Source organism: Lepisosteus platostomus, chromosome 23 (assembly GCF_059453375.1).
Source record: "Lepisosteus platostomus isolate fLepPlt1 chromosome 23, fLepPlt1.hap1, whole genome shotgun sequence".
NCBI lineage: Eukaryota > Metazoa > Chordata > Actinopteri > Semionotiformes > Lepisosteidae > Lepisosteus > Lepisosteus platostomus.
Window position 1 is genome coordinate 14,512,918 of NC_142633.1, and position 27,132 is coordinate 14,540,049.

At 37.4% G+C, this 27,132-nt stretch overlaps 1 protein-coding gene and 2 long non-coding RNA genes across 7 annotated transcripts in view; 2 read left to right on the forward strand and 1 right to left on the reverse strand.

Moving 5' to 3' along the window:
* The window catches only part of nphp4 (nephronophthisis 4), a 126,300-nt gene extending 121,700 nt beyond the window's left edge, over positions 1-4,600 (forward strand). For all 4 annotated transcript variants that reach the window (XM_088617550.1, XM_088617549.1, XM_088617552.1 and 1 more), the window contains exon 30: positions 843-4,600. In XM_088617550.1, the coding sequence (XP_088473676.1) occupies positions 843-983 (141 nt within the window). In that variant the 3' untranslated portion in view covers positions 984-4,600. The remainder of the gene's footprint in view (positions 1-842) is intronic.
* Positions 4,601-6,024: 1,424 nt separating this feature from the next.
* LOC148642138 (uncharacterized) lies at positions 6,025-9,747 on the forward strand. The gene is made up of 2 exons (XR_015929598.1): positions 6,025-6,663; positions 8,176-9,747. It is a non-coding gene; the product is annotated as an uncharacterized LOC148642138 (long non-coding RNA).
* A 316-nt stretch (positions 9,748-10,063) lies between these two features.
* LOC148642139 (uncharacterized) lies at positions 10,064-12,421 on the reverse strand. 2 transcript variants are annotated; one of them, XR_015929612.1, is made up of 3 exons: positions 11,696-12,421; positions 11,017-11,106; positions 10,064-10,141 (listed from the first exon to the last, which is right to left on the reverse strand). It is a non-coding gene; the product is annotated as an uncharacterized LOC148642139 (long non-coding RNA). The 2 variants fall into 2 exon arrangements; XR_015929611.1 differs by having other exon boundaries at positions 11,022-11,106; positions 11,696-12,417.
* Positions 12,422-27,132: the final 14,711 nt, after the last annotated feature.

The window sequence follows — 27,132 nt, forward strand, 5'->3', positions numbered from 1 at the left end:
TAAGACAGAGCATAAAGGTATATGAAATTACTTCTCTGAAATTCTTTCCTTCATTCTCAGTTTCATAACAGTATTTCACATGCATTTTCCACAGACTGATATCAACAGCCTCAGGATTTTATTTCGCACATTCAACATAAATTATTGAGGGGAGAATACCTTTCTTTTGGTTTTGACAATTTCAGCCTTAAAGGCATAACCTTAGGCCCCATTTGTAAAACATGATGAAAATTAGATCCTCAAGAATAGGTGGTAATTCTAATTACTTTAGAGTCAGTTGTCTTCTGTTGTAAATTTCCAGATTGTATTTATAAAAATATATCCCTGTGACTAGACTAGACCTGTCTGTCGATTCCTATAAAAATCCATTAATTTAATCTTTTTTTAGATTTTAATTAGCAAAGGTACTGAGTAAATAACACTTATCAAGAAAATCCAGATTAAATTTTCCTGCAGCTATAACAAATGCAAAACAGCAGAAATAGGTACAGTAGATCTTTTTAGCAGCATTAATAACGATCCAAGTTAATTTCCTGTTTTATTTAACTGCTGAGACCATTAAACTAATCAGCCCCCTACTCATGAATTTTATCAAAATTTCCTTCTACTTTATATGAATAAATCTTTGATTTATTTGTTAAACAACTCACTTTTTGAGTCAGGTGCGGTTCTCTTTGCATTCTAAACAAAGCAAAAACAGAGGACATAATAAAACATTAGTATAGTCTTAATGTTTTTATTATTAGGGGTAAAATGTTTTAACAGTGTCAAACTGAACAAATGCTATGTCAACCCTTTTCGTTGTGTTGCTTGAATGTCCTGTTTAAAATGTCTTGTTCCAGACTGGAGCTGGGGAGATATACACCATTGGCCTTCGCTTTGCACCCAGCCAGAGCGCAGGAGTCGAGGAGATTCTCATCTTCATCAATGACCAGCAAGACAAGAATGAGGAGACGTTCTGTGTGAAGGTGGTATATCAGTGAGCCCTTGTCAACGCCCACGGCCCACTGCAAGCTGGCAGCACAGACGTGTTGTGAAACCCAGCTCCAGTCCATCAATGTCATCCTTCATGCAAGCAGCACAGAGCACTTTACAAACTAATAAACTCATGTCTGCAAAGATTCATCAAAATAGGCCTAGAATTCAAAATGCTGACAGTTTCTGCCACATTGAGTTTCTTCCGATGAAAGAGGTACAACTGAAATGTTCCTGGTGCCTAACAAACTGTAGCCCCTGTCTATTTATAATCTAGGGTCCATACGGCCATGGTTATCTAACACAGGACTGGGAAAGTAAGGTTTCACAGTCCCATGAGAAAATGTGTGCCGAATACCAGAGTGTTGAGCTGATATTCCTTTTCGTGAACTAACTTAATTTATTTAGTGTATGAAGTATTTTCTAGCTGTTTTACACAGAACCTGGCCATCAAATAACTTAGAGATTTGCAGTGACTAGAAGAAGACTGCACTACAATGTCCAGCAGCCCATTCTGTTCCAAAGGAAGGTTATAGTCCTACGGAGGACAAAATGCTCATTCTACACGTGAGGTTTGAACCACTACTTTCACAAAGGGTCCCAAAGTATAAGGCACAAAACAATGATTACTATTTTTATTACATCAATTTACTGTCACATCAGACTTTGTACAAGACAGCAGTTTAGACGGTGAAAAGCGTTTTCAAGTGGATTTCCTGTGACACCGCATATTCCTTTTAGCACATAGTAGAAGCAGGTTTGAAAATGGTAATGTAGAGTACTGTCTCACATACTAGAATAAATATTCTGAAAAGCAGCTGTGATATCGTTCTCAAAAAGCATTTAAAGAATTATGTCACCTTAATTTTCTGCTACAGAAGGGGCAAAAAAGAAGAAAATAAATTTTCTTCCTGGTCTTTTACATTTCTGTAGCATTTTGGAATGATGTAACACACACATTTTTACAGCTGAAGCGGGAAGTTTTATGTTGTATTCAAGATTTTAATGATTAAAACATAATTTGTTTCATGACATTTTGGACAAACATCCTTCTTCTGCTGCTGAAGAAGAAATATAATCACAGTACAGTAAACTAGTTCAAAACATTCTGTGCTCGTCAGAATAGAAGAAGATTCATTCCTAATTCTCCAGTATGAAGATCAGTTCTTTCTCCTTTTGTCTGCAGGAAGCATTTGTTCAATAACACTGATTTGCTCCACAGATGGTTAATGTCTTCAGCATTATGAATATTGTTACCAAAGTGTCAGCAGCTGGAAATTTTTTGGTATGAATTTGAAAGTTTTGTACAGTTTCCGCATAAAAACCCTCAGTTAATCTTTTAGGTTTAGATTTAGTTTCATTTTTACATGACATTAACCGTTTTTTACACAGGAACATGATGTGTAAAGGACAAATAGCAATCAATGGTATAAAGCTGTGTTGAGATTGATATATTTGCAAGTAGTATATTTTAGTATATTGCATGCAAAATTACCTATTTAAAAGCTCCTCAAAAGGATGAATCTCACTGTGGACTGTGAAAAGAACTTAAAGTTATTTTCCTTTCTATATGAAATTAGCAGGGAGTGGTGTGTTAAAATGGCTCCTGCAGATGGAACTTGAGAAATGTAGTCCAGTTTCTGTGCAAAATTATTTGTGCTTTATCAGTAGGTGGGGTGGTGGTTGAGGTTGAGGACATGAAATTCTGTTGTCTGTGATTTTTTTGCTGTAGGTTCATGCATTCTCTCTCCCTATGACAAAAATTGCCAAAAGTATTTTCTGTTGTTTGTATTGTAGAAAATCAAGAGATGCTGCAAAAAGACAGGCATGTAAACGTTGTGTACAACATAATACCTCCCTTTATTTTTCATTCATTTGTACAGTGCAGGGCAACCACCTTGAAAAACTATACATAGCAAAATGGTCAATTATATTAAGTATAATAAGTCTATAATAAGAAAAACTGAACTGTTGTGAAACATAATTAGGCAAACTGCAATGTGATTTTCAGTGGGCAAATGTAGCTCTCATTACTATCTGAATGGCTCCTAAGATTTCCCAGGTACAGATTGTTTCTCTAAGAGCTTTTGCAGTAAATACTGTCAACAACCTTGGGCTTATATAACTCTGCATTAATACAGTCTCTCTTATTAAGATTCTGGAAGAGAAAATCATTTGGTGTTAAAACATATACAGTATATGATACATACAGTATACACAATCACTATCCATCTAAACCTTATCAAAACAAACAAATGGGTGCATAAAAGTGCTTCCCTTACATAATTATAACATAAAAACTGTTCTGTTGTATCAACCTCTCCTCACAGTGAGACAAACAACAATAGAGTTGTGGGTATCCTTAAGCAGCTTCTCACTATTCCAAATGCTGGTTTAATGCATTCCTGTGCTTTATGCTAATTTTAGCTTGTTTTGACAGTTATCGAAACAGAGAAAAAGAAATATACACAGAACAACTGAACCTTAACCAGAGCCAAGTAAAACCCAGCACTTGGTGCTGTTACATTTATGAGTTTTAAAAGGTGTTCAGGTAAATTTAATCAGACAGCACAGCTACTGGAAGCAATCACTGGTGCCGAAGATCACTGTAGAAGCTGCATGTCCTTCAGGAACTTCATTCTAGTGGAGACCCAGGGCTTGTGCATGCTGGTAAAAAGCAATAAAGACGAGCGCCAGACACAAACCAGTCATTCTTCCATCCAGGGTTACAGCGGAGGATATTGTCGGTGTCGGGCTCAACTTATAAGTTCGGGATCATCAGAGAAACAAGAAGGGGTGCTATGAGAAAGCAACAAACAAGCCATATTCTCAGCTCCTCTAGAACGATTGCTACTATTTCAGTAATCAAACAAATCAAAGCAGTACAACACTGGTAAGGCTGCTTCATTGTACAATATATCTATATTGTGATGCTTAAACACGATATGTGTACACAGCTTTTGCAATGATTGAAAAATGAAGGTATTTTCAGAATTAAAGGAAACTAAACCAAACTTCTAAAGGGAGACCTCTTCCCCTTGAATTTTACTTCTAAAGAGAAAGGAAAAAACACTTTATTAAAGCTCTTTGCTGGTCCAAGGTTGGTGTGCATTAATGTGCACACTCTCCATGCTGTTATTTGGAATTACTGACATTTTAAAACTGCTGCCTCTGAAAATATAACGATCTAGATTTAATACACCACACATTCACAGGACCAACTGTTCCCGGGCAAATAATTGTGAATATACTGTATACAGTTAATAAAGTTTACAATAAATTTGATTTCACACTGATGCTCAGCAGGTGGCAGTCTGGTACTTGAAATTGCCTTACAGTGGATTTCATTGCTGGATGACAAAGGGATTATCAGTGAACTATATCCACTTCAAAAAGGTTTATCTCAAAATGGACGATGAATGTATTTGATTTGAAATATGTGATTTTGTGCTGTTATTTTTGAGTAAAATATATGTAATGACTATAAAATGATTCAGTCATTCATTTTACAAAATTCATTGCAGAGTAAATGTTTGTATGCCCATTATTTTTTATGTATATTGTTATAAGTGTATTAGTAAAACAATGAAATAAATAGTGAAATAAATTTGATATATTACCTCAAGCCGATTTGGTTCTCTGAAATGTTCAACGGCATAAATAAATTCCGTATTTTACCAAGTTTTTTTTTAAGACTTGGCTGATTTATGCATTTATTTGAGAGAAAACTGGGATATATATTTAAAAACAACTTATTAGCATAGTGCTTAAATGTATTTTTGTCATCAGGCTAAGAAAATACTGCTTTGCTATGCAGCCTGTTTTCATTAATGTCCTGGGAAACATAAAACAGAACTCAGGATTTGTTTGTTTAATCAATGAAGGAGGATTTACAGACGCTATATTTTCAAAGGCTGTAATGGGTTTTAAGCAGATGCGTTGAGTTATAATGGAATATACTGAGAGTCCGAAGGGATCCATGACATGAAAAACAGTCAAGCCAATGTTGTACATCTTCGCCAAGGGACTGCACCTCCTAGAGCTGTGTCCCACAACACGGGGGTCAGAGATACACAGGAGAGCAGACACAACCAGGACCGATGCATAACGGGGCCTTACAGTATAATATAAACCCCGCCGACTGTATCCAGTACACCAACCTCCATCCATCCATCATCAGTCACAGATCCGTCTGAGGGCATGCTGGAGCCTATACTGAAAGCACACATCACAAGGTGGGATAGATTGAAGGGCTTCTGGGCTGCACTACAAGCCCACTCCATAGGAGGGCCATGGAGAAAAAGACAACTTAGGTCAGCCCAAACCTAGCCAGCACGTCATGTGGTAGACAGCAGTGCGCCCGCACTGACACAGGGACGACCTGTTAATGCTGTCACCCCAAGCCAGAACTGAACCCAGGGCACTGGAGTTGTGATATAGGAGCGTTAAGCACCACACATTTTCATTCTAAAAAATATTCAGAAAGGCTGAAAAAAGTAATCAATGCCTGAGAACCTCATTACCAAAGTATTGAGGTGATACAAAGTATTAAGGAAATAACAGAAAGAGGGATAGGAATCTATTTAAAACCGTAAGGATTTAAGGAGGCAAAAAGTGTGTGACAAATGAATGCTAATACCCGAGCCTCTTCAAGATATATTTCTAAATTTAAGAAACACGAGAAATCATGGTTACTTTTTAAGGTTAGTCTAGTGGGCCGCAACAGGTTGTACACACTGTACTGTACAGTTCAATTTCTACAGGTTCGTAGCAGAATGCTCAACTGGATTTTTTGTTTCAGTGTTGGTGGTGCACTAGCAAAAGCAATGCCTGTGGAAGAGGTTTGGACCTTAGTGCACAATCCGTGATTTTTACTACTGCATTCTGTCCCAGCAATTCACTCGGAACGAAGATGAACTTAAGCCTTTTGCTGGTAGAGAGTAGCGCTCGGCAGTGGTGTCTCCTTTTTATCTAGATCTAGAAGCTCAGTCCTTACGGTTCCGAGTCTTAGCCCCCAGAAGTTTTTTTTTTTAAACTTGGCAGATTATTTTAGGATAAGTACAGATATAGTTATTTATTTTTAAAACAATTGAACAGATTTAGTGCTTCCATAACTGCAGATCGAAAATGCGCCGTTCCATTCTTGAGGTGTACCAGAAATCATTTACTGCCCGTGTCAGCTACCATGATTGACAGCAAGAGGAGGTCAGTGAATGAAGGTCCTGATGTTTTCTCGGCCCAGAATACAACTCGGTATTATTGCACTCCCTATGAGCCACACAACCTGAAGTGCTTATCAGTCACATAGAGATTCAATATAGTACTCGAGCGGTTGAGCTCTACGCCCACCTGCGCCTCCCCCTAAGTTGCGGGTTCGAGACTCCTTAGGACCAGCCCGCTTCTAAGTTTAGTGATACCGGTTCTCTACCAAGCCGGCTTTAACAGGAATAAATTGGCGGTTTAGGTGACGTGGAAGTGGAAGTAACTATCCACTTGTAAAGAACATTGGCCTTTGCCTCATCAGTTGCAGTCTGCAGGTGTTTTGCGAAGAGACTCCGCCCTCCTCAGCTGTGCCAGGTAAGATGGCGGACGTTGGAAAACGAAGCGAAGACGGTCGCTGTAAAGTGTTTATCTTTTAAATCGTCGTTCAGTCATCTTTGACAAAACCGAAAACTTGTTTGGAAACAGGTTAAGTAAACGGGTAAAGTCTTTAATGAGTTTTAACTTCATAATGTATCATGCCTTTACGACGAAATGTTAAATTATGTTCTAAACAGGTTGGGGCGAGAGTCATGAAACTATAGTTTAAGGATTTGCACTTTTTCTTTTTGCTGTAGAGAAATGGTAAGAAAACCGCTCAAAAAGAAACGGGCATTTCAGTGTTTAATTAAACATCCTAACTCGAAAGTTGGTAGAGTAGTCGGGGACATGGAAATGTTTGATCCCGTAGGTTTTTTTATTTCAAAACTCACTGGCTCTGCTTGTCAGTTATGTAGAATTTATAACCCTTAAAAAAACTTTCATTACCAATACGTCTACTGTCCTGGGGTCAGTCCTTTGTAAACCAGATCAATTGCGGTAAATAAGGCTTATAGTAACGGTATTGTTACACTATATTCTGTTACATCGCTATGCAGGAGTATCAGTACAACTTTTCCCATTAAAACCAAACAGAAATAACTGCTAAATATATTGAGGTTGTGTATCTATATTAAATCTATAAACATATATTGTAGGGCTCTCGGGTTAACGTGGGTATGCGCCCTCGCCGCTGCCGCCTCGTCGGCCCCCCACCGTTGGGGACTCGAACCCGGGCCTCCGGCGTCACTCAACAGGGACCCAGCCAGTTGAGCTAAAGGGAAATCTCCCGTCAGCCCGACAGCTGCGGTCCATTTTATTCAAAGATATGGAAGTGTGTATGCCCCATAATATTCATGTGAATACGTGTTTTTCAAGGTCTGAAGTGCTTCGCTGTTTAATTGTTTTTCAGAGTTGACTACTGGTTGGTTTTCATTATAATTCCTATTTTAAATGTATTCCTACATGAAGCAAATGTAGGAATTACATTTGAGTGTAATTAAGAGTGTAATCTGTCATGTCATCGGGCTGTTCCTGTTGACCTTTGTTTCTCAAAAGGTGGTTGTAGTACAAAAATATTGATTTGTGCAAGACCATATGCGTGTGACGTATATTTGATATGTGAATATCAACACTGCATTTTAGATGACCCGGTTTCTACTTTGAGCTACACATTAAACATTTGTCCAAATGGAAAATCACCCAAAGGCAATATTGAAGGAATATTTGCTGAGATAGATTGTGTGTTTGTAAGGCCTGCAAAATGAAATCTTTCCACTAATTGAAGGGAGGGGCTGCATGTGTGCAGCAGAGGTCTTTTCTCCTCATGAGAAAAGCCTGTTATAGTACATGGAGATTTTCTCTCATAAATAATGGACTGTGCTTTTCCTAATAGTACTCATAATTTGTATGTACCTTAAAACATTGTGCCACATTATGTATGAATATTTGAACAACAATTGAAATCATATTGAATTTTAACAAATAATCTGAAAAGAAAAATTATGTTGTTCATTTACAGTCACGCAAAATATCACATTACCTATTTTGACCTTTTGAAAAATTATTTTCTGAACTGGAGTGCTTTAGCACCATTGATATTTCCCTCTGTTCCTTCTCCAGTGAGAGCTGCCAGGCTTGTTGAAGTAGGCCCACTGCACCCTGTGGAGTACAGGACCTCAGTGACTGTATTCCAGCAGACGGGACTATAAAATGCCCTCTCTGCCTTATTCCAGGTGTGCCTCATTCTCTTCAGTTCTGCCTCTGTGTCTCCTCACCAGGAGGTGTTAGACCCTTCTCTCTCTTTTCCCTTGTGAGATCAAAGGAAGGGACTGTCAGGTCACTTGGCTGTCTCACCTCACTTTCCAAGCTTTGTCTGTATGCCTACATTTGAATTCTGAAGCTTGCAATAACATTCTACAGACAAAATGTAGAATAGATGCTTCCATACTTTTTGGGTGGCGCTGCACAATGCAGTATGACCGTGACCAAAAGCTTATAGTCAGTGCAACCAAGGAGTTGATCATAAGACAAAAGTGGCCCAGTCAACGTCCAGATTTAAAACCAATAGAAATGCATGAAGAAAAGTTTAGTTGGAATACAACAGGAATAGGCAAGAACTCGTAGATGGCTGCAGCAAAGCATTGTGATTGATAACACTGTCATTTGAGCTCAATAATTGTAACTTAATGCAGTTATTTTTTCAAAGGGGTATGAAACAAAACACTGTATAATGTGTGCAATTTACCTAAAGTAAATGTGTCCTGGTGCTAATGGTCATTTGAAATCACTGTGTTGAGCTCAAAGTATGCTTTTGTTCCAATGTGATGAGATTGCTTGTAAAAACCCAACATAAATTGGATGTTGTACTTATTCATATTAATCGAAGGAAGGGACTGTCAGGTCACTTGGCTCTCATCTCACTTTCCATTGCTATTTAATCTTTGCTGCCTGCCATGTCTTTCTTACACCTGAAGAAGGCCTCACAGCCAAAATGTGTTTTCTCTCTTCTCTTTTCAGCATGGAATAAACCTATTACTTGTTCCTTATTCATAATAATCTCATGATCACAAATACAACTTGCTTAACTGTAAATGATGTTTTTTCTTTGCTTCCCCACTCACTTTGGAGGATACTGTATGTCTATTTACTGAATCTAGACTCTGTGGACAGTAAAGATTCTATCCTGTTTAAAATTAAAGGTTTGAATAAGGAGCTTCATGATTGTGTGGGCTGCAGAGGAACAAGCAGAAGTTAACTCCACTCTGAAAAGTAGAAAACCTTTTCTATTGGATTTCTGTACTTGTTTAAAATTCACTGTAGATCCATCTAGCAACTGCTTTATGTAATGTGAATGTTGTGCACCATTTTCTGTTGTAAATATTTCTTAAATTAATGTTTAAATTTTACATTAACTGCTTGATGTTTAAACACTATTATAGACCTGCAAAGTAGTGTAACCCAAGTTTACTGCTCTTTTATTTGCCTGCTTTAACTTTTCAGAAAAAAAGATTGTAACTATTTGTGCAGTATGCAACACTACATCTTTTTTATTCTACTATCGTAAATGATAATTTCCAGTGTTTCCCTGATGGCTGCTGTCGTGTGTGGTTATGTCCCAAACATGGTTCTGATCCTGTTGCACTATAATACATTTACAGCCATTGTGTGCTCAATAAAGTGTTGTTTGCTGTACGTCTTGCTTGTTTACTGAGTTGTGCTTATCTCTGGAGGGACCACTGAGACCACACCTCACAGGCAAAGGAGAGTAAAGGCCAATAACTACATTCCCTGAGAAGACTGGAAATGATTCTACAAATGCCTGTCATTTTCATTAACTAAGACTGCTAATAAACTGAGCCTTTGGGTTGGGTTCAATGCTTATATCACATTGATATCAAACGCAAAGCCTGTCTGTGCCTCGGCTTGGTTTGGAGTGTCCACAGGAGGCAAGACGTCCAGAGGGTGGCACTCAGACCTGGTTAGAGTTCAAACACAAGACGACAATAAATTCACATAAAAGAGTTTAATGAAGAAAAGCAACAGATGTTTTTTTCTGATCAGAAGGGTTCCTCGTCTGCAGGACAACCTAGAACAAAGAAAAATAAACTTTAGCACACATTTACTGTACATAGCAAAACAAGAACATTTAACAACCACCAGTAGACCTTGGTTCGGAATAGAATAAACGTGACTTCTCTAAGCATTTTAATGTTCGCATATCAGCACTGAGTTGCAAGAGGCCCTTCACTAAGCACACTAATGTTTTCAATTTGTAAAATTGTGTTCTTATCTCTACCAGAGTGTAGCACAAATGCAAACCTCAGAATAAATATTGCCCACACTCATTAAGGCAATACATATTTAGCTAGAGTAAGTTCTACTGTAAAAGCATAACCCATCACAGCCAACCGTTTTCAAATGAAAAGTTATTCTTTGTAAAAGGATAAAACTATCAACTATACATCTCTTCAAAATATCACTGCGATTCCTTTAGAATGGAAAACTAATGAAACAAATGGCCAAGAACAAAACTGTCACATCCATTGCATATATACAATGGATATATTGTATTAAATATTAAGTATTAAATACAAAGCATGTACAACTTTCATTAGAGAGGCAGCTTACTTTTTAGGCAACATTTCTTTCTTGTAAAAGGTACAACTACAGCTGGGATTTTAAATATGTTTTACAAGACGGGGCTATTCCCCGTTTAATAAGTTAATAATAGCAACCACCTAAACTTATTGTAATAAGACACTAAATAAAAAACTGAATAGTTTAGAATAGGCATCTGAAACTTCAAGATTACCTTGTGCTTTAAGGATGCCAGAAATTACCTTCACATAAAAGGTTTAAGGGGCTTTTGTTTGGCTTTAGAAGATCGCAAAAATAGGTCCACTTTAGCAGGTAAATACGTCCAAGCATTTTAAAATGCTATGTAAGATAAACTGAACTCACCTTACCCGTAAAATGTATTTCCCAAGCATTTTTCTTCTTTGAAGATGAAGTTCACGAAGACTGGAGCAACGGGATGTTCCCATGTGACTCCTGAAGGCAAAAATAAAAAAACTTTGATCATATACTTTAATTGGCGGACAGTAAGATGCCTGTGTTTGCTAGTTCCAGCATCAAACGTTTTTACATACACTCCTTATTAAGACCAGCCTGAAATTCAGTGTAAGCAAAAATTGATTATTGGTCTTAGTACAATATTTATTAAAGCACACCGAGTTTACATTTAAGGAATAAACTTCTGTCACTAGGAAAATAGCTTTTGCAATACTAATTGCCTATTTTAAAAGTCCCTTCCATTATATTTGTGACGATAACTGCACTTATTTGTATTACTAGAAAACAAATAACTGAAATTCATACATCCTTTCGACAATCGAAACCATTGATGAATAGCACATCTAAAAACACTATTATATCGAGCTTTGAATTATATTGAATAAGAACTGAATTCAAATGTCAGGTAACACTACATAAACAAGACAATGAACAAACAAATTAGGAGTGGTTATATTTCATTTCAAATTAAGTGACAATAATCTGACTAGATGCTTTTCAAGCTTTTAAAACCGATAGATTTTAAAACAGAAAACGACGTAACATCAATAACCAAACGTCGACTTACCCAGCAAACTAAACCCTGTTCCTTAAAATCTGATCCTGACCGAAGCTGCAATGATACAACTACAGTATATTATACTTATTTCTTTTTTAAAAGTATAATTAAAGTTAATATCGCTCCCGTTTGTACATTTTTAGAAGTCCGGTACTTTGAAACGGCCGCCATCTTGTCCTCCAGGTGAGCAGGTGAACTTTCTGGGAGTTGATTATAAATTGATTTGGGGTTCAGCCCGCACTTCAGTTAAGTTTTCCACCTCCACCACAAGGTGTCCCAGTCGTTTTCTCCCTTTACTTTTTTCTAATTATAATTTGAATATTTTAAAGAAGAGAAACGCACTATTTTATTATCACTGAATCAGCGAATTACATATATCCATCGCTGCACAACTATCACTATGAAGAGGGATTCAGTCCTTCTCGATAGAGATCTGTTCACAGTTCAGGGCTCGACAAAGCGCCCTGCTAATCGCTAAAACAACTAGCAGTCGCCTGCTGGGCTCCCTTCGTGTACAATTCGTTTTGAACAACAGAAAAAAAACATTTTCTACCATGAAACAGAAAATGTGTTATTCCGTGACCTAGAATGTATGCCCTATATAGTCTTACGTGGTTATTTTTTATTAAACAAAACATGAAATATGTTCTTACATACATGGGTCTTTTATATTACCGGTGTCGAGGATACACTTGCCCGAAGAACAAAATTTACTTCCCTGCAATTTGTGCTGTGTTTCCGTATGAATAATAATAATAATAATAATAATAATAATAATAATAATAATAATAATAATGAAGGATAACATAGGCCTGCAAATTTCTTTATTACATAAATCAGACAACAAAGATACCTATAATTACCTTTTGAATTTATTATTGTTTGCTCTGTGAAAGAAAGAGCAGCATATTGTGAATCTTTTTTCCCCCTTAGTACATAGAGTGAACTGTTGTTGTGAAATGAAGTTCAAATTTTAAATGGAGTTTATAACAAAGAGTTCGGGAGGGATGACAACAACCAAGTTCAATCAGACTCAGCCGTCAGTAATTAGCAATCGCTCCTGACAATCCATTCCTCTTCCAAATGCTATAAATACCTATGAGATCCCTCTCTTTCTTGCACGTTTCTTGCATCCCACCTCCACCTCAGCAGCTGCCCCTTGGTCACCCTGCATGGGGGTCCTGGTCTCCTTGTCCTCTAGATGGGAGGCCAGCCCTCAGCCTAGCAGGTTAGGCCACAATTTTGCTCCACGCTTTCATCTTGGGTGTTGTCATTCCTAGTGAAATTATGTTGGAAAAAAAATACAACTTTGGAAAATAATTACATGTGTTTGATGACAGCTTTCTAGCAGTGAGCTTCAAAGATCACAGCTGGAAACTAAAGCACAATTCTTTAAGTTTTAACAACAGAAAACGCTTCTTTAGACAAAAAAGTTGTCGATTCAATATATGACCCAGGTTTCCTGGCCAGAACGTGGAGGCTCCTTCAAAAAGGGCATTTCAGATACTACATCATCAAACCTGCAGGAGGAGTTAGACCTCATTTGCAGTCTTTCTTGAGCTGTCATGTTCTTGAGTTGGGTTTTTTTTTAATTAGAATGGTCCTTACCTGCAAAAAAAAATACAAGGCGTGGAAGTTCACTAGTTAAGGGTTTCATTTTTAACTTCATTTGTCTATTGCTGCTTGAGAAGAAATGGCATTCTGCAGATATTGACAACACCAGTATTTTTATAACTCACATCTGCAGAAACAACAGTCCCACCTCTCTCACCAGTTATGCAGCACCAGTCAATTTCACTCAACCTGCCATTCTCTGAGATATCTAATAAATACAGTAAATGAGCTGTGAATAAAAAAGGCACATATTATACACACTGTCCATAGCATGAATTTATCCAGAGGTGATTTGCAAAAGGCAAAAATGTAAAGTAAGAAACTCGTACTGTGGTATTGTTTTGTTGTTAACAAACCAAAAACAAACAGAATAAATGAACCTTAAAGATGTTCAGTGGGAGGCAGATTGTTTTAAGCACGACTTCATCAGGTGAGTCACAGTGATGAATTAACTCAGTTTTGTTGTTGTTTTTAGGAAACTTGGAAACTGACAAAAAAGCTAAAAGCACCAAAGCCGATATAGCCAGCTCATTTTTCTTTTGACCTCTCTCTTGTTATCAATGGTTTTCAGCATTTCTAGCTGTTTTCTAGCAATCAATCACAGAGCAAAACTAATTATTTCATTATCGGCTATTCAATTATGGAGTTGGCACATGTTGGCACTCTGCACTGAGATAGAGCTATGCATTCGATGAATGAGGAAAATACACTATTTCCTTGAACTCCATTTTCAAACTTGGGTCTAAACCTTAAAGAATATTTCATATGTTTAACAGTATAACAACCTTAATGATAATCAGTTCCATTTATATAATTTTTCTCAAACCGAAATCACTTTATTTATAGCAGTGGACCTCCACTACTCCACCCTGTACAGTATGTGTTACAGGGTGACATGTAGAAGCCATAATGTACCAGTGATGCCACTACACAGCACATCAAGTGGAGAAGTGAGAAAAAACTTCACCAAATAAATAACCCATAGTCAAATTTGGCCAGGACAGTGCGGTTAATACCCCGCTTATGGCCAATGCAGTGGGATCTTTGCCCAGCCTTGCCTAGTCTCTGAGATTTGATTGTATCAGGCTAGAAGGTTGTAATCCTCAAAACTATTAACAGGTCTTTTGAGAATTGTACCCTAGTGAGGTGGGATGAAGAGAATCTTTATGAACTGAAGGCAGTAGATGCCTAGGTGAAGGTCAGCTGTTGTTCAGTCATTGCAGCTAATCTTGTGTGCACAACCATATAGTTTCCTGTCAATAAATCAAATCTAATTCCGAAAGGGATATGTGCACAAATGCATTTCATAATGTCTTTTGCCATTTCTCTAACCCAAAGGCAACAAGTTCCTCCCAGATGCTGTGTTATCTGAAATGTGCAATAGCAGTTCATGTATCACAAAGTAAAGAATAATGATTTTCAATAAGCCAAGTACAAACATGTATACATCCTCCGAGACTGCTTCCTGCTACAAAGTATAGACATGTTAATTAATTAATATTCATGACTTAGATTTTTGGCAAAACAAAAGCTCGTTTCTGTCTGGCACTGCCACCTGCTGTATGGTTGCTGAGAATTGCAGTGATAAAGACTTGAGAATTAGGATAGCCATGTGGCATAAATCGTGCTAATTACCCAGTGTGCTTCAGCACACAGTGTCAAAATGTCCTGTGCACCTGCTCCCTCTAACATGCCTTTTTTAAAATTAAAACAGGGCTCCCGAATGTGGCTGTAATCTTCCAGTATATTGGAGTCTGACAAATGCCTCAGAAAGAACATGCATGGATCAGCACTGTGCAGAATAAAAACAAACGTACAGTACAATGAATCACTTTAACTTTGGATCCTAGGGCTTTGGACAGTAACATCTCAGGCAAACAGGGTCCCCACTAGATCTTGTTGTGTGATTTACAGTATATTAATCCTGTTCTGGAATCAGAATTTAGTTTCAAACTGATTTTAAAATCTTTTCACTTTCAAGATCATGAATGGCTTATTCATCGTTGATTCCAGTCAAGCTCTGAGACGCAATTCCCAGTTCACAGATGGAGCATTCATACAGTATGTATCTCTAAGGCCAGACCATGAGCAATTGGCGACAGGGATTTCTGTGCCTGTGCACCTAGGCTGTTCCTACTGTAGATGAAGCAGGGTATCTGTCTCCTTGGATCATGCAGAATCTTACTTTAAAGTATTATTCTTTAAAATGCTTTCCTTTTCCCCTTTTTATCTCCTTTCACTGTTTTATAGCGCAATTTGAGATGCTCCATCACAAAGGATGATAATAATAATTTTCTTTTAGAAAGTATAGACAGCATCCCACATCTTAATAAACTGGAGAGTTTACACAAGTGGGTTTGGTGTAAACCTGGTTGGCTCAGAGATGACAAGCTCGCCACTGGATTGAGCTATTCTCACCCTCCACAAGCTGAGTGAGTTAACGAGCTGCAGAGCTGCAGGGATTAGTCGTCTCTCATAAACTGTTCATTTTTAAATCCCACACATGGTGAAGGCCTGTCTCCAAATGGGGCCAGGGAGAGAAACAACGCACACAATGGCGTTGAATCAGGGCAGTAAATTCAAGACAGCATTGGTGCTACCTTTTCTTCAATAAGAAGTCTGCCATCCACAATTACACAATGCTTGAGATAGATGTCTAAAATCTTAAGTCTGTCTCCCCTAAAGGCCATTAACATCTCCAGCCTCCTTAACAAACAATCAGAGCATGCATCAGTACTCGACACTTTTGTTTTTAATTAAAAAAGCATTTTGGTCTGCTTCTTCCAGCAAAAGAGAGGAGCACATGAAGAATTTACAAAGAACACCATATTCTCTCAGTGCAAGACTAATGAGCAGAGCCATGACAACTTTTTTCACAAAGCTTTGGTAGTCATGAAAATAGTCTGTGTTCTAGTTAAACACACTGGGTTTTAATGAGCACATAAACAGAAGATCATTAATTTGCTACTAAAATGATAAAAAGGTTTTTAGCACTGAACTTTCAAGTTCTCCTCATAGATTCATTTAACTCTTTTATGAAAAGATTATTAATTGTTTTCCTGGATTTCTGGATTGATACTTTCTTTGGTAGTTTATTAAAGCATTTTAAGAAGGGGATCATTATGAAAATGCCCACTCTCACAGTGATTATACTTATAGGGATATTTAACTCCCTCTTCTTAATCAAAAATGTTTTGTGGTAGACTCAAAAGAACTCTGTGCATTATTTTTTAATCGATTAATTTAATCTTGTTTTTTTTTTTCATCAGAATATTTAAATCTGAAGCAGTCTTTTTACAGTCATGGGAATTGCCACAATGTATTTGGCTTTGTATGATAATACTTGGTATAATACAACAACAGTCTTTCTCCGCTGTTTCTGTAACCATCCTAAGAACAAGCCTAGATAGGCATCTATATAGAAATGTCATGCAGAATACAAATAACATACTTCAGCAGGTGATAAGGAAAATACATAATATACAGACTGCCTTTTAATTATTCAATCTATTTTTTACAAGCATTTGTTTGCTGGCTTTTAGATTGTCAACTCCATCCACAAATGCTTTCGAAAGAAAGTTATTTCCTGCTGGTCACACTGTGGGTAGCATATGTGCTATATTAACACACTGCAGCAATGCTTCTCAACCCTGGTTCTAGACAAACCCGTCTCTTCTGTGTTTTTGCCAATGGAGTCTTATATTGGCTAGATCAATTCATCATTTCAATTGAACTGCTTGCTTGATTAGATCTGTTTTAACCTGTTTGAAGCACTGAAGTTTGAAGCATTCTTGGTTTTGCACAGGTCCAGTGGTTTATATTTCACATTTGAAATTCAGGAAATTGCACGTGATTTATGCTAATTACAGAAATTATTTTTTTTCGCAAGTGGTCTTTATTACCAGGAAGAGACATAAGAGGAAGTGTTTAGGAGCTCTGCTGAAATGTAAATCTGGAAGCACAAAGATTCTGTGAGAGAGCATGCACAGCATGCACAATATTCCACCAGCTGAACCCGAAGGCTCAAAGTGTACATTTGCTGTGCATATAGTGTGGAAAGTGATGTTTTTCCATGACAGGAGTCACACTGTATTTAGGGTTTGATGTCTGCGAAGGAAAACCTATATAGAATGTATAAGGTACTCAGGTGTTCATCTACTATAAATCCAAGATGCAAATGAAAGTTACTGTATACATGGTGTGCTTCCCTCAGAGGCTATACATAATATACATATAATATATGTAATATATATTTGTAACATAATATATATATATATTTAAGGCATCAGTAAAATAACCTCTTGCATACTTCCAGCTGTCAAATGCTTTGCTTTGCATTTAGCTGATCTAATGGGGTGTCTTCTACTTCACTGTGAATGTTACACCATCACAATGTGTAGATCTTTTTAGTTTCATTGACAGACTGCCATACAAATTCACCCATATTTTGACAAAACATGTACCTGCCCCATATACAGTAGGTGTACCAATGGCCTCCTCATGTTTGCCACTTATCTTTTCACGTTTTTAAACTATGAATAATCTATCTAGTGCCACAGGAATTTTCACTTAAACCATTAAGGTAATGTTCACCTAAAATATAACTGTATTACTGCCAAATTTTCCCTAGTTTAAAAACAGTATTATTAATATACTATTTTGCTTTTACCATATCATACGTGTCATATCTCTAGAATAAACTGGTATTTTTGTATATGTATGTGATATTAAGAAGAATTAATTGTCTTGCTTATTATTTAATTCACCCTCTGTCCATGTTTTTTATGACATTAATTGCAATGACCTATGCGTGCACACATTCTAGCACAAAAAGGAAATACCATCCCCAGCAGCTGGGCTAATAAGGCTGCACATCAGTATCAGTTAGGTGAAGGTAACACTTCTTTCATTAGCATAATTGGAATAATTCTTCTCAGAATTGTGGAGATGTGCAAAAGTAGTATTCATTCTCAATTCAGTAGGTGTCTAATATCAGAGAGCCTTTGGGGTCATTTATAATTTCTTTAAGTAATGCACAATGTAATAAAATCACAAAGCCAGACTTAAATCAACAGGCTAGAAAGACTTTCCTGGTAGCAAATTAGCTATCAGTGAGACAGTAAGTTGTAATGACAGAGGAAAACAGTGGGCTGCTTTTCCTGCTTCCCTATCACATTTGATTGCCGGGATAAGATGCGACACTTTGAGAAAGCAGCTATTTCAATGGCTGTCACATTGTTTTTTAAAAAAAGTATTTTATTCATAAGGTACAAATTGGGTACATAAAAATTGCACACAATAGCCTTGAGAGAGAACAAAACGAAGTGTACAAATTTTAGTCAAGAGTCATATACAGTACCAATTACCATTCTTAAACATTATCTGGTCCTGTGCTGCAAAATATATTTTTATCATCTTTAATTCATTGTGCATAGTATGATTATTAAATATCACTATGGTTTGCACATCCCATTTTGATTTTCAAAGTGTTCAAAGGAGTTAGCAGTCGTTACGATCACTGTGTCAGCACACGTGGGGGAGTAAGGGGCAAGACCGCAAACTTTTTCCAAAATGTGTGCTCTTCAGAGCCATTTGCCACGGTGTTCTCGAGCTGCTGTGCAACAGCAATGCCTATGACCTCAAGGGCACCTGTGAACCTGTGGTGTTGTCAGCGATTACTACAGTACAGTACATCACTCCTCTAATCAATGCTCACTGTCTTGTAGTCATTGCAGGACTCAGAGGGTGAAATGTTGTGCTTGTTTGGCACACAGATGTCATGGTGGCAGAGGGGTTGGAGCCTCTGCCTCCTGCCTGAGTAAGTTCTGGCTTGCTCTGACCACCTCCAGGATAAGCAACTCTCTCACAATGGATGGCCGGGTTGCACACGTGCATGCTTTAGAAGAAAAAGGAGGGTACTGGTACTGGTGGAAAAACTGAAAGGGTTAACAATTGGGGTGTACAACAAATCACATAACAACTGGTACTTCCACATTTAAAAAAAGGAAAGTACTATCCTTCTGCAAATTAAACTGGCAAATCTGCACTGTGAAACGTTTTATTAAGGACAATACACAAACCGTCTTGTTAGTTTCTAAATTTCTTAACAGTCTTAAACAGAAGTTCAGGAGGAGGTCAGATTCTACTGTCATCCACTTTCACTCTCATATATATATAAAAATATTTTGCCTCCTGAGTCCCCCTTTTGCATTTTGTTTTTGCAACCCTCCCTTCACCCCAACTTAACCCTTGTAGCAGCTCCCAAGCTCATTCCTTCAGAAGAGTGGGGGTCCTGTCTGCCTTGTCCTTACAATCACCTCTCTGTTTCCTCAGCCAGGGGAGCTATACTAAATTAATTAGGAATTGATCAAACTACAGGCAAATTACAAAAGTTACAAAATCAAGTTGTCTGTAAGGTTAGTTATTTATGACACATCAGTGCAGTTTCCAAGGAAAGCCTTGAATAATTATATGCCCTAGAATATTTCTCACAACCATCTGCTCCTCAAAACCAAAGTGCACCAAGGTTTAAGACATTATTATGATTTTATACAAGTATATTGAAACAGCCCCCATGGAAATTAATTAAAAATGCTTCATTATTAGAAACATTTTTATTACTGAGCAGGCAAAGCCATTATGCAAACATTATTAAATGTTAACCATTATTCTGGTTCAAAAAGCAGTACAACACTATTCAAACAATGCTTAATTCCATTGCTTTGACCCTCCATTAATGATAAAACAGCCTTTTAAAAAGTGTGACTTAAAAACTGCATTAATTAAAGACTACTTTCTAAATAGGAGTCCAAAATATGATATAAAATTAATACTGAAAAACGAACAATGAAGTTTGTTTCAAAATCTGACAGAAACAAATTGGTTTTTAAGCTCAGATATATACTGTAGTATATATTCTTAATTCAGAGATTTAAAGAGATGCACACACAGCATTATTTATACATTTTATCATTGTGCTTAAATTGGTTAAAGTTTCAATTAAGCTTAGTTCTAAAATATGTATTAGAAAGATCACCCTTCCAGGCTAGTCTGCGTTAATCACAATCATTCACAAAGAAATTAATTGCTTTTCTTCTGCGTACTTCGTTCTGAAATGTTTTATTGTGCATATCATCTTATGAAGATATGCAACTCTTACAGCTGTGAGGCAGCAGCGTTGTGCCCACATGTCTTAATGAAATCTATTTTAATTAAATGACAAATGCTGACACTTGGGGACACATTTCTCCATGTCTGCTAATATAACATTTTTTGTAAAAAACACTCACCTGCATAAAACAGAACAGGAGTCTTTAGTGAGCATCTCCTGAGCCCATCCTTTCAGCTCACATTTTCAACAAAGGAAGCCAGAACATGGAAAAAAAGAATGTACTGTATGTTATTACAGGATCAAACATTTGGAACAAATATCGTATCTTACTGAAATGGGGAGAAAAGCAAATGGAATAATTCCACTGTAAAGTAAAGCGGGTGTGAAACAGGTATTTGAAATGTTTTCAGTATTTTAATATGTCTCCATGCCTTTATACCTGAAAACCTGAGTATAATTAATGTGACAATTGTATCAATTGAAAAGCTGCCTTTCTATAAGGAGCACTGGAGCTCGTTAAGTGAGCACCAGAGCTCCAGCACTGTAGTATGATAATGCAAGTGGGCTTCACTAACTCTGCTAATTAGAGTTCTATTAAGTTTTGTTACTTCCTGGTGTGTATTCCTAGCAGCTGTGCGGGAGGAGAGCAGGCCTGAGATGGAGCCTGTTCTCACATATGCGTTGCATATTGATTCTTGTACTCATCAGCTTGATTGCAGATGATGAATGAATCATTTTTCGGTTTCCTTCAGCTTAACACCAGCCAAACAAACATGCACAGAAAGGAAACATTATTCGATACAACTTGTTCCTGAGATATTTTTCAGGCTTCTCCAACCTACAAAGAAAGTTTTAGATATGCTCAGTGCCCCTGAGGTCTGGATTATAGCAAATTGTTCCATTTTTTATCCATTACATATGCTGCAGGTGCCTCTGAGACTTTAAACAAAGATAAAAAAACAAGTCATGTACCGAGTGTCAGTACTAATGGATTAATTGTAATGTAGAGGTTTCAGCAGTACAGGGAATTTTGTAATGTATGGGCTTGCATGCAGCCTGTATCAGACCAGTCACCATTGCCTCTAGAGACCAAATTCTAAAAAAAGCGCGTGACTGTAGGAGGATTAATGAAAGAAAAGAAAGCACTTCACAGCCTAGCAAATAAATCCCCATCTTGTTTTACTGTTGTTGTTTAATAGGTGGGTTTTCATTCAGTAAAATCTGGAATTAGGAAGGTAGTATGGTCTGTGAACATGCCTGAAGCCTAAGCACCAATTATCAAAGGCAATCCCTCATTGAAAACATTAATAATCCCCCAACAAAATTAAGTACAAAAAATACAACAATCTTAAAAAAACTCGTTAAAAACCTTATTGAATGTTTTGCCCTTGATGAGGAGGGGTGGCACAGAGGCATGGTGGTGAGTCAAGTTGTCCCACACCTCCAGGGTGCTGTGTTTAATTGTGACTTTGAGTAACCTACCTGTTTTCATCAGGCACACCTACCAAAGGCATGTAGGTTACACTTGACATAGTGTTAAAATGGATGTACAGTAGCAGTTATGGTGAAACCTTTTAAAACGGTTTTATGTTTTGAAATGTTCAAATAATTTAGGATACTGAAATTATTGGAATATTTTCCTAATTAATTTTTAAAAATCTTAATTCTTGTTTATGGCTTAAACAGCCATATTTGATCAGGAGGTTGGGAAACTTGGCACTGGAAAGCCTATTTTTAATTTACAGTAGTCATGGTGAAGTTAAATATGATGTTCTGAGAACTAGACAGTATAGCTTCAGTCAGCATATTGTGTACAATGGCTGCACAAGTTTAAAATGATAGACCTTTAATGTGTTGCCAGATTTCATTAGTTCTCAAAGATTATGTAGCTGATACAGATTTAGTTCTGACTCAAGTTTTTTGCCAATGGAATGTAGATTTGTGTCTGATGTACTGGGATAATCGCCAAAACCTGTGTCAGGAAGTTGCACCTTGATTTGAAATCTTTAGTGTAGCGTGGTAGTGTGCCCGAGTTCTGCTACTTTACAGCATTTGTGTCCTGGGTTCAATTCTGGTGTTCCGTATGCAGTTTGCTTGTCCTCCCTAAGTCTGCCTGAGATTGGTCCAAGTACTCTGGTTTCTTCCCTTCTCCCAAAGACAGTTGAGTAGGTGAATTGGTGCATCTACATTGGGCTTGAGTGTATCTGTTCCCTGCAGTGGAGGTGTGTTTTGTCAAGGGTATAGGCCTACCTTGATACTGTAGGTCTTGAGATGCTGTGCTCCTTATCAGTAAGAAGCAGCTTGATAATAATGAATGGGTAGATAATATATTCATCATAATACCGTACCTGCAGATTAAGACAAACAGAAATAAAAATTGCAGCAAAATAATTTAATAACAAATTGTAGAGAACTAGTACAACTACAAAATAATTAATTAATTACTTTAAATATGTTGTGTGCAAAAGCCTTTTTGTTTTAGCATTTGTATTGTTAGAAAATATCCATCATACGACTCTCAGTAGAGTTATACAGTATGCTGATGAGTTTATCATTAAAATATGCTGCTTCTGGGAAGAAATCAATGCTGATTGGAATAATTCAGCTATTCATTGGAGGACAGCTGTATGAAACCATGTGCCCAAGGCCCAACAGCAAATTTCTCAAATTATACTAATTTACATTCATTCACATATACAAGGTGGCTGCATACAATGCTAGATGTAAATCTGCACTCAGTAAATCCTTGGGAGGTGTTTTGTGGCAGCTGTCCTGGTTCTGGAGCATTCTCCAGAGCCAAAATGGCTGCCAGTGTTCAAAGGATAGTAAACAGGAGATTTACTAATAAGAGATAAATCACACTAGACTATGTTATTATGCTTTGAAACACCAGGGCATCACAGTGACTGAAAAGATAAACGTTAAAGTTTGTTTTGGTTATGAAAAACGTATGATTCAGGCAGTCTTCAATCTTTGTGGACAAGGTGTTGAGCCTTCATATTCTGATCTGATATACTGAATTTTAGATGCATTCCGCTACACTTTTTTCATTAAGTGTGTTGGTTCTCAGCTTGAGGTCAAGATGCTTCCAACAGCCCTTAGTGACTATCCAGTGGTTCCCCGCGACGACAGGGACATTTTTCATGTCAGAGTCTAATAATACATAAAATACACACTGCTGCATACTGAATAATACTATATGTACGTTTGAAAAACTGAGAATGAGTCTGCTGACCTTCAGTTCTGCTTTTGACATTTCATTATTAAAATACGTAAAATTACAATTCTTACTTTGCTTTAGCATTAGATGCAAAGGGTCCTTGTCAGGAGTGATTATTGAAAATTATTGTCACCCAAACAAAAATGATTAGAAATTCCAGAATCAGTCTATATTTAGGAAAAGTATCAGGGCCCAAAGAAGAGCTAAACTTTTGTAGTGTCTCTATACTTATCACCTTGTTAAAAGAAAATGTGGCTCTAGAATTTGAATCAACCAATTTCCTGGAGCCTGTGGTCAATAGCATTCTTGCCTATTATTCCTGTGCAGCAAAAAAGGTTTGATTGATAATAGTAGAATAATTGGGGAATTTATCAGAGCACTAGAATTAACACCCCTGTTCTTAGTAAGAGTGCCATCAGATCTTTAATGACCAAGCAGTCAAAATCCTGGTTCCATTAATATTCCACCAGATTTCTTGGTGTAATGACCAGCCTTGCTTAGCATCTGACATCGGATGCAATGCGCAAATGCTCCTGACTGAATATGTAACTTATATTCATGAAACTTTAATGTTTGATTAGCAAGAGTGAAAGACAATCTTGAAGCACCCTTAAAAGGATCCATCATTAAAGCAGGTAAAAAACAAATATCATTTGTTTGAAAAGGCAGCACTTTATTTAATATGTGAATCAAAAAAAATATCTACTATCGGCACAGAACAACTAATATGTGCTGAAATAGAAGACGCACATATTTATAATGTATATGTAAAACATTTCACAAATGTTGTGTTTTCTCTCTTCTCTTTTCAGCATGGAATAAACCTATTAATTGTTCCTTTGCAGACTACGCATGCTGACGCAGCTACTGTACCCACCTGAACTTACATATATGTATACTCTTAATTCACAATATCGGAAGAAATTAACCACTAATTTTTTTTTTCACAATGTGTAAAAGGCTACAGTGGCGCTGAACCTGTTTTAGAAGCAGGCGTCGCCTCCTTTAAACCTGATTAGTGTGGAATTCTAGCGTAGCAGAGCTCACTGGTGTCTGGGGAATGGTGCTACACTGTACGGCTCTGAAACATGAGGTGCGTGTGAGAGGCTGTGATCAAATCCCAGCAGGAGCTGAGCAGCACATGTTTTAAAAGCATATGATCCGAAAAACCTTTCCTGCTTTAAAATCTTTAAACGACTCTTCCCACTTAAATTCAGGAGCCAAACAGTGATCAGCATCTCCATCACACTAATTTACCTGTTGTCCATTAGTTTGTCAGTTAATTAATAAATGTCAATCAATTGAAGTGTGCATGTAACAGTTTTGTCCTGGCATTTTCAGAAACAACTGGAGATTGGACAGATTTCTTGGCACATGCAATGTATTTTAGTCTTTACTCCACATCATTTGGACTGATGATGCCATGACCATCTGAAAATGTATTTATATTCAGTATTGTATTAGAACAACAGCACTAATGCATTTCCATCAATGGGTGTGAAAAGTTAGCCTTTTGCTTGATTTTGTATAACTTGCCAATTCCTAAGATGTGAATGAGGGTACTTTCAGAACATTTTTATAGCCAGGAAATACAAATAAAGGTTTACATGTTATTTTAGCCTTTTCTATTCCAATATTTTTAGTTCTGATCTGTTAACCCAATAACCAATACAGCCTATTTTACTCTCTGGAACAGGCATTTTGCCCATGAGTGAAAAATAAGATCTATATTCTATTTTACTCATCTCTACATTTTATTCATTAAAAATACTGTACATTAAATGTTAACTGAAATCTTTTCAAATAAAAAATAAACGTGAATAATTCCAGTTTGAGGCCTGTCCAGATTCAAACCTCAATGATGGGCACGACCCCTGGCCCCTAAAAGGTGAGGAGGATGAGAATATGCTTGGTTGGAGCAGAAACCAGGGCTAAAAAAAGCCAGAACTAATTCATTTTGACAGGGAAGGCTAGTTTGCTCATGCCCCTTCATCCTTGCCAAGCCTCAGGGAAACACCCTCGCCAGTATTTAATCCTCAGCCGATGTGACTAGAGTCAAACACAGTCAAAAGACAGAGCTGTGATTCTTGGCAATGACTCTATACCACAACACTGGAACTTTAAAGTTATTACAACAGCGGGATGCTAAATACTGTATGCACATCTGAGACAAACAACAAAACAATACACGACAACAGAAAAACATTGCCACCTGCAGCCCCTTCAGTCATCATTTGCTTACATTAAAGATTAAATACAAATCACCACATGTTGTTGACAGTAGACAACAGTGACACCTTTTCCACTCCAAAGCAAGGAAAAGCAATATTAAGACAGCACACATATCCACTCTGAAGCATTCCAAACAAAGTGAATGGAGCCTAGTGAAACATCCTCTGATCTATCTGACCTTATGCAACAGGTGATATATTAGAATTCCTGACTAACTATGAGTGGGTGGGGTCAGTTATTGGCCTGGTGAGCAACTTAAAATAAAAAGATTTTTTGGAAGATGCAGAGAGATTTGAGAAAGAGGACAGAGGACAAAAGATGAAAGAGGAAAAATTTGCCTCTTTTAGTGAGAAAAGAGAACAAATATTTTCAAAAGCAGATTGAGCACCATGAAGTATGGCAAAGCTAAATGGCATACTGGGATTTACATGAACGGAAAGGCATTATTTGTCTCCTGAAATTAACATATTGCAAATATTGTTTTTATATCAATTATTTTTAAAATGTAATTTGTCCTGCTATCCATTTTATTGTCTTAAAAGAACTAAAATAACTCAAGTGCTACACCAACTTGCTGTAAAGGTTACAATATTATGAGCACATCCTAAATGTCAAAAAACACATTAAACTCCTCTAGAAAAATGAATATTGTTCCCATTTAGTTTTATATTCAATACATTTGTCAAGTGCTTTCCCCTTTTGAGAAAAAAACAAGTCTATAAGACTCCGAGCCATGGTGTCACAGTCACCCTTCTAAAGGAGTGCTTAGCATCGCGTTTGATGTACTTTTTTTCCTGTCTCAAATTGCTGCTTGAGTGGGAAATATGTGAAAGGTGAGACCCAGGGAGGCTGAAGTAGACGGGCTAAAAAGAAAGGCCTGCCACTAAGGGGATGCAAGAAGAAAATCGGAGAATGTGGAGAGCAGTTTTGAATATTGCCAGACGGAATCAGCCCTTCAGCAATACAGCAAATTCCCACCGCTGGGACTATGGCTCTGAAAAGAACAGCCTTCCATCTGTTGGCTGAGGATTTCGCTCTTTAAAAAGAGAGAAGAGTGTTGCCAACAGAATAAAAGTGGGGTCCAGGGCCTTGAAGGGAAGGTTTTCAAACTGTCACTGTTGCTGTGGGATCTTCAGAGCCACCCAGGATCAGGAGGAAGTGTCTGTCCCCTCAGGGGGCAGGGTGTAATGAATTAACACACAGACAGACACTGCCACACAGCAGGGTCTTCATTTCCAGGTCAGGTGTTCTACACAGAGATACTGTTCT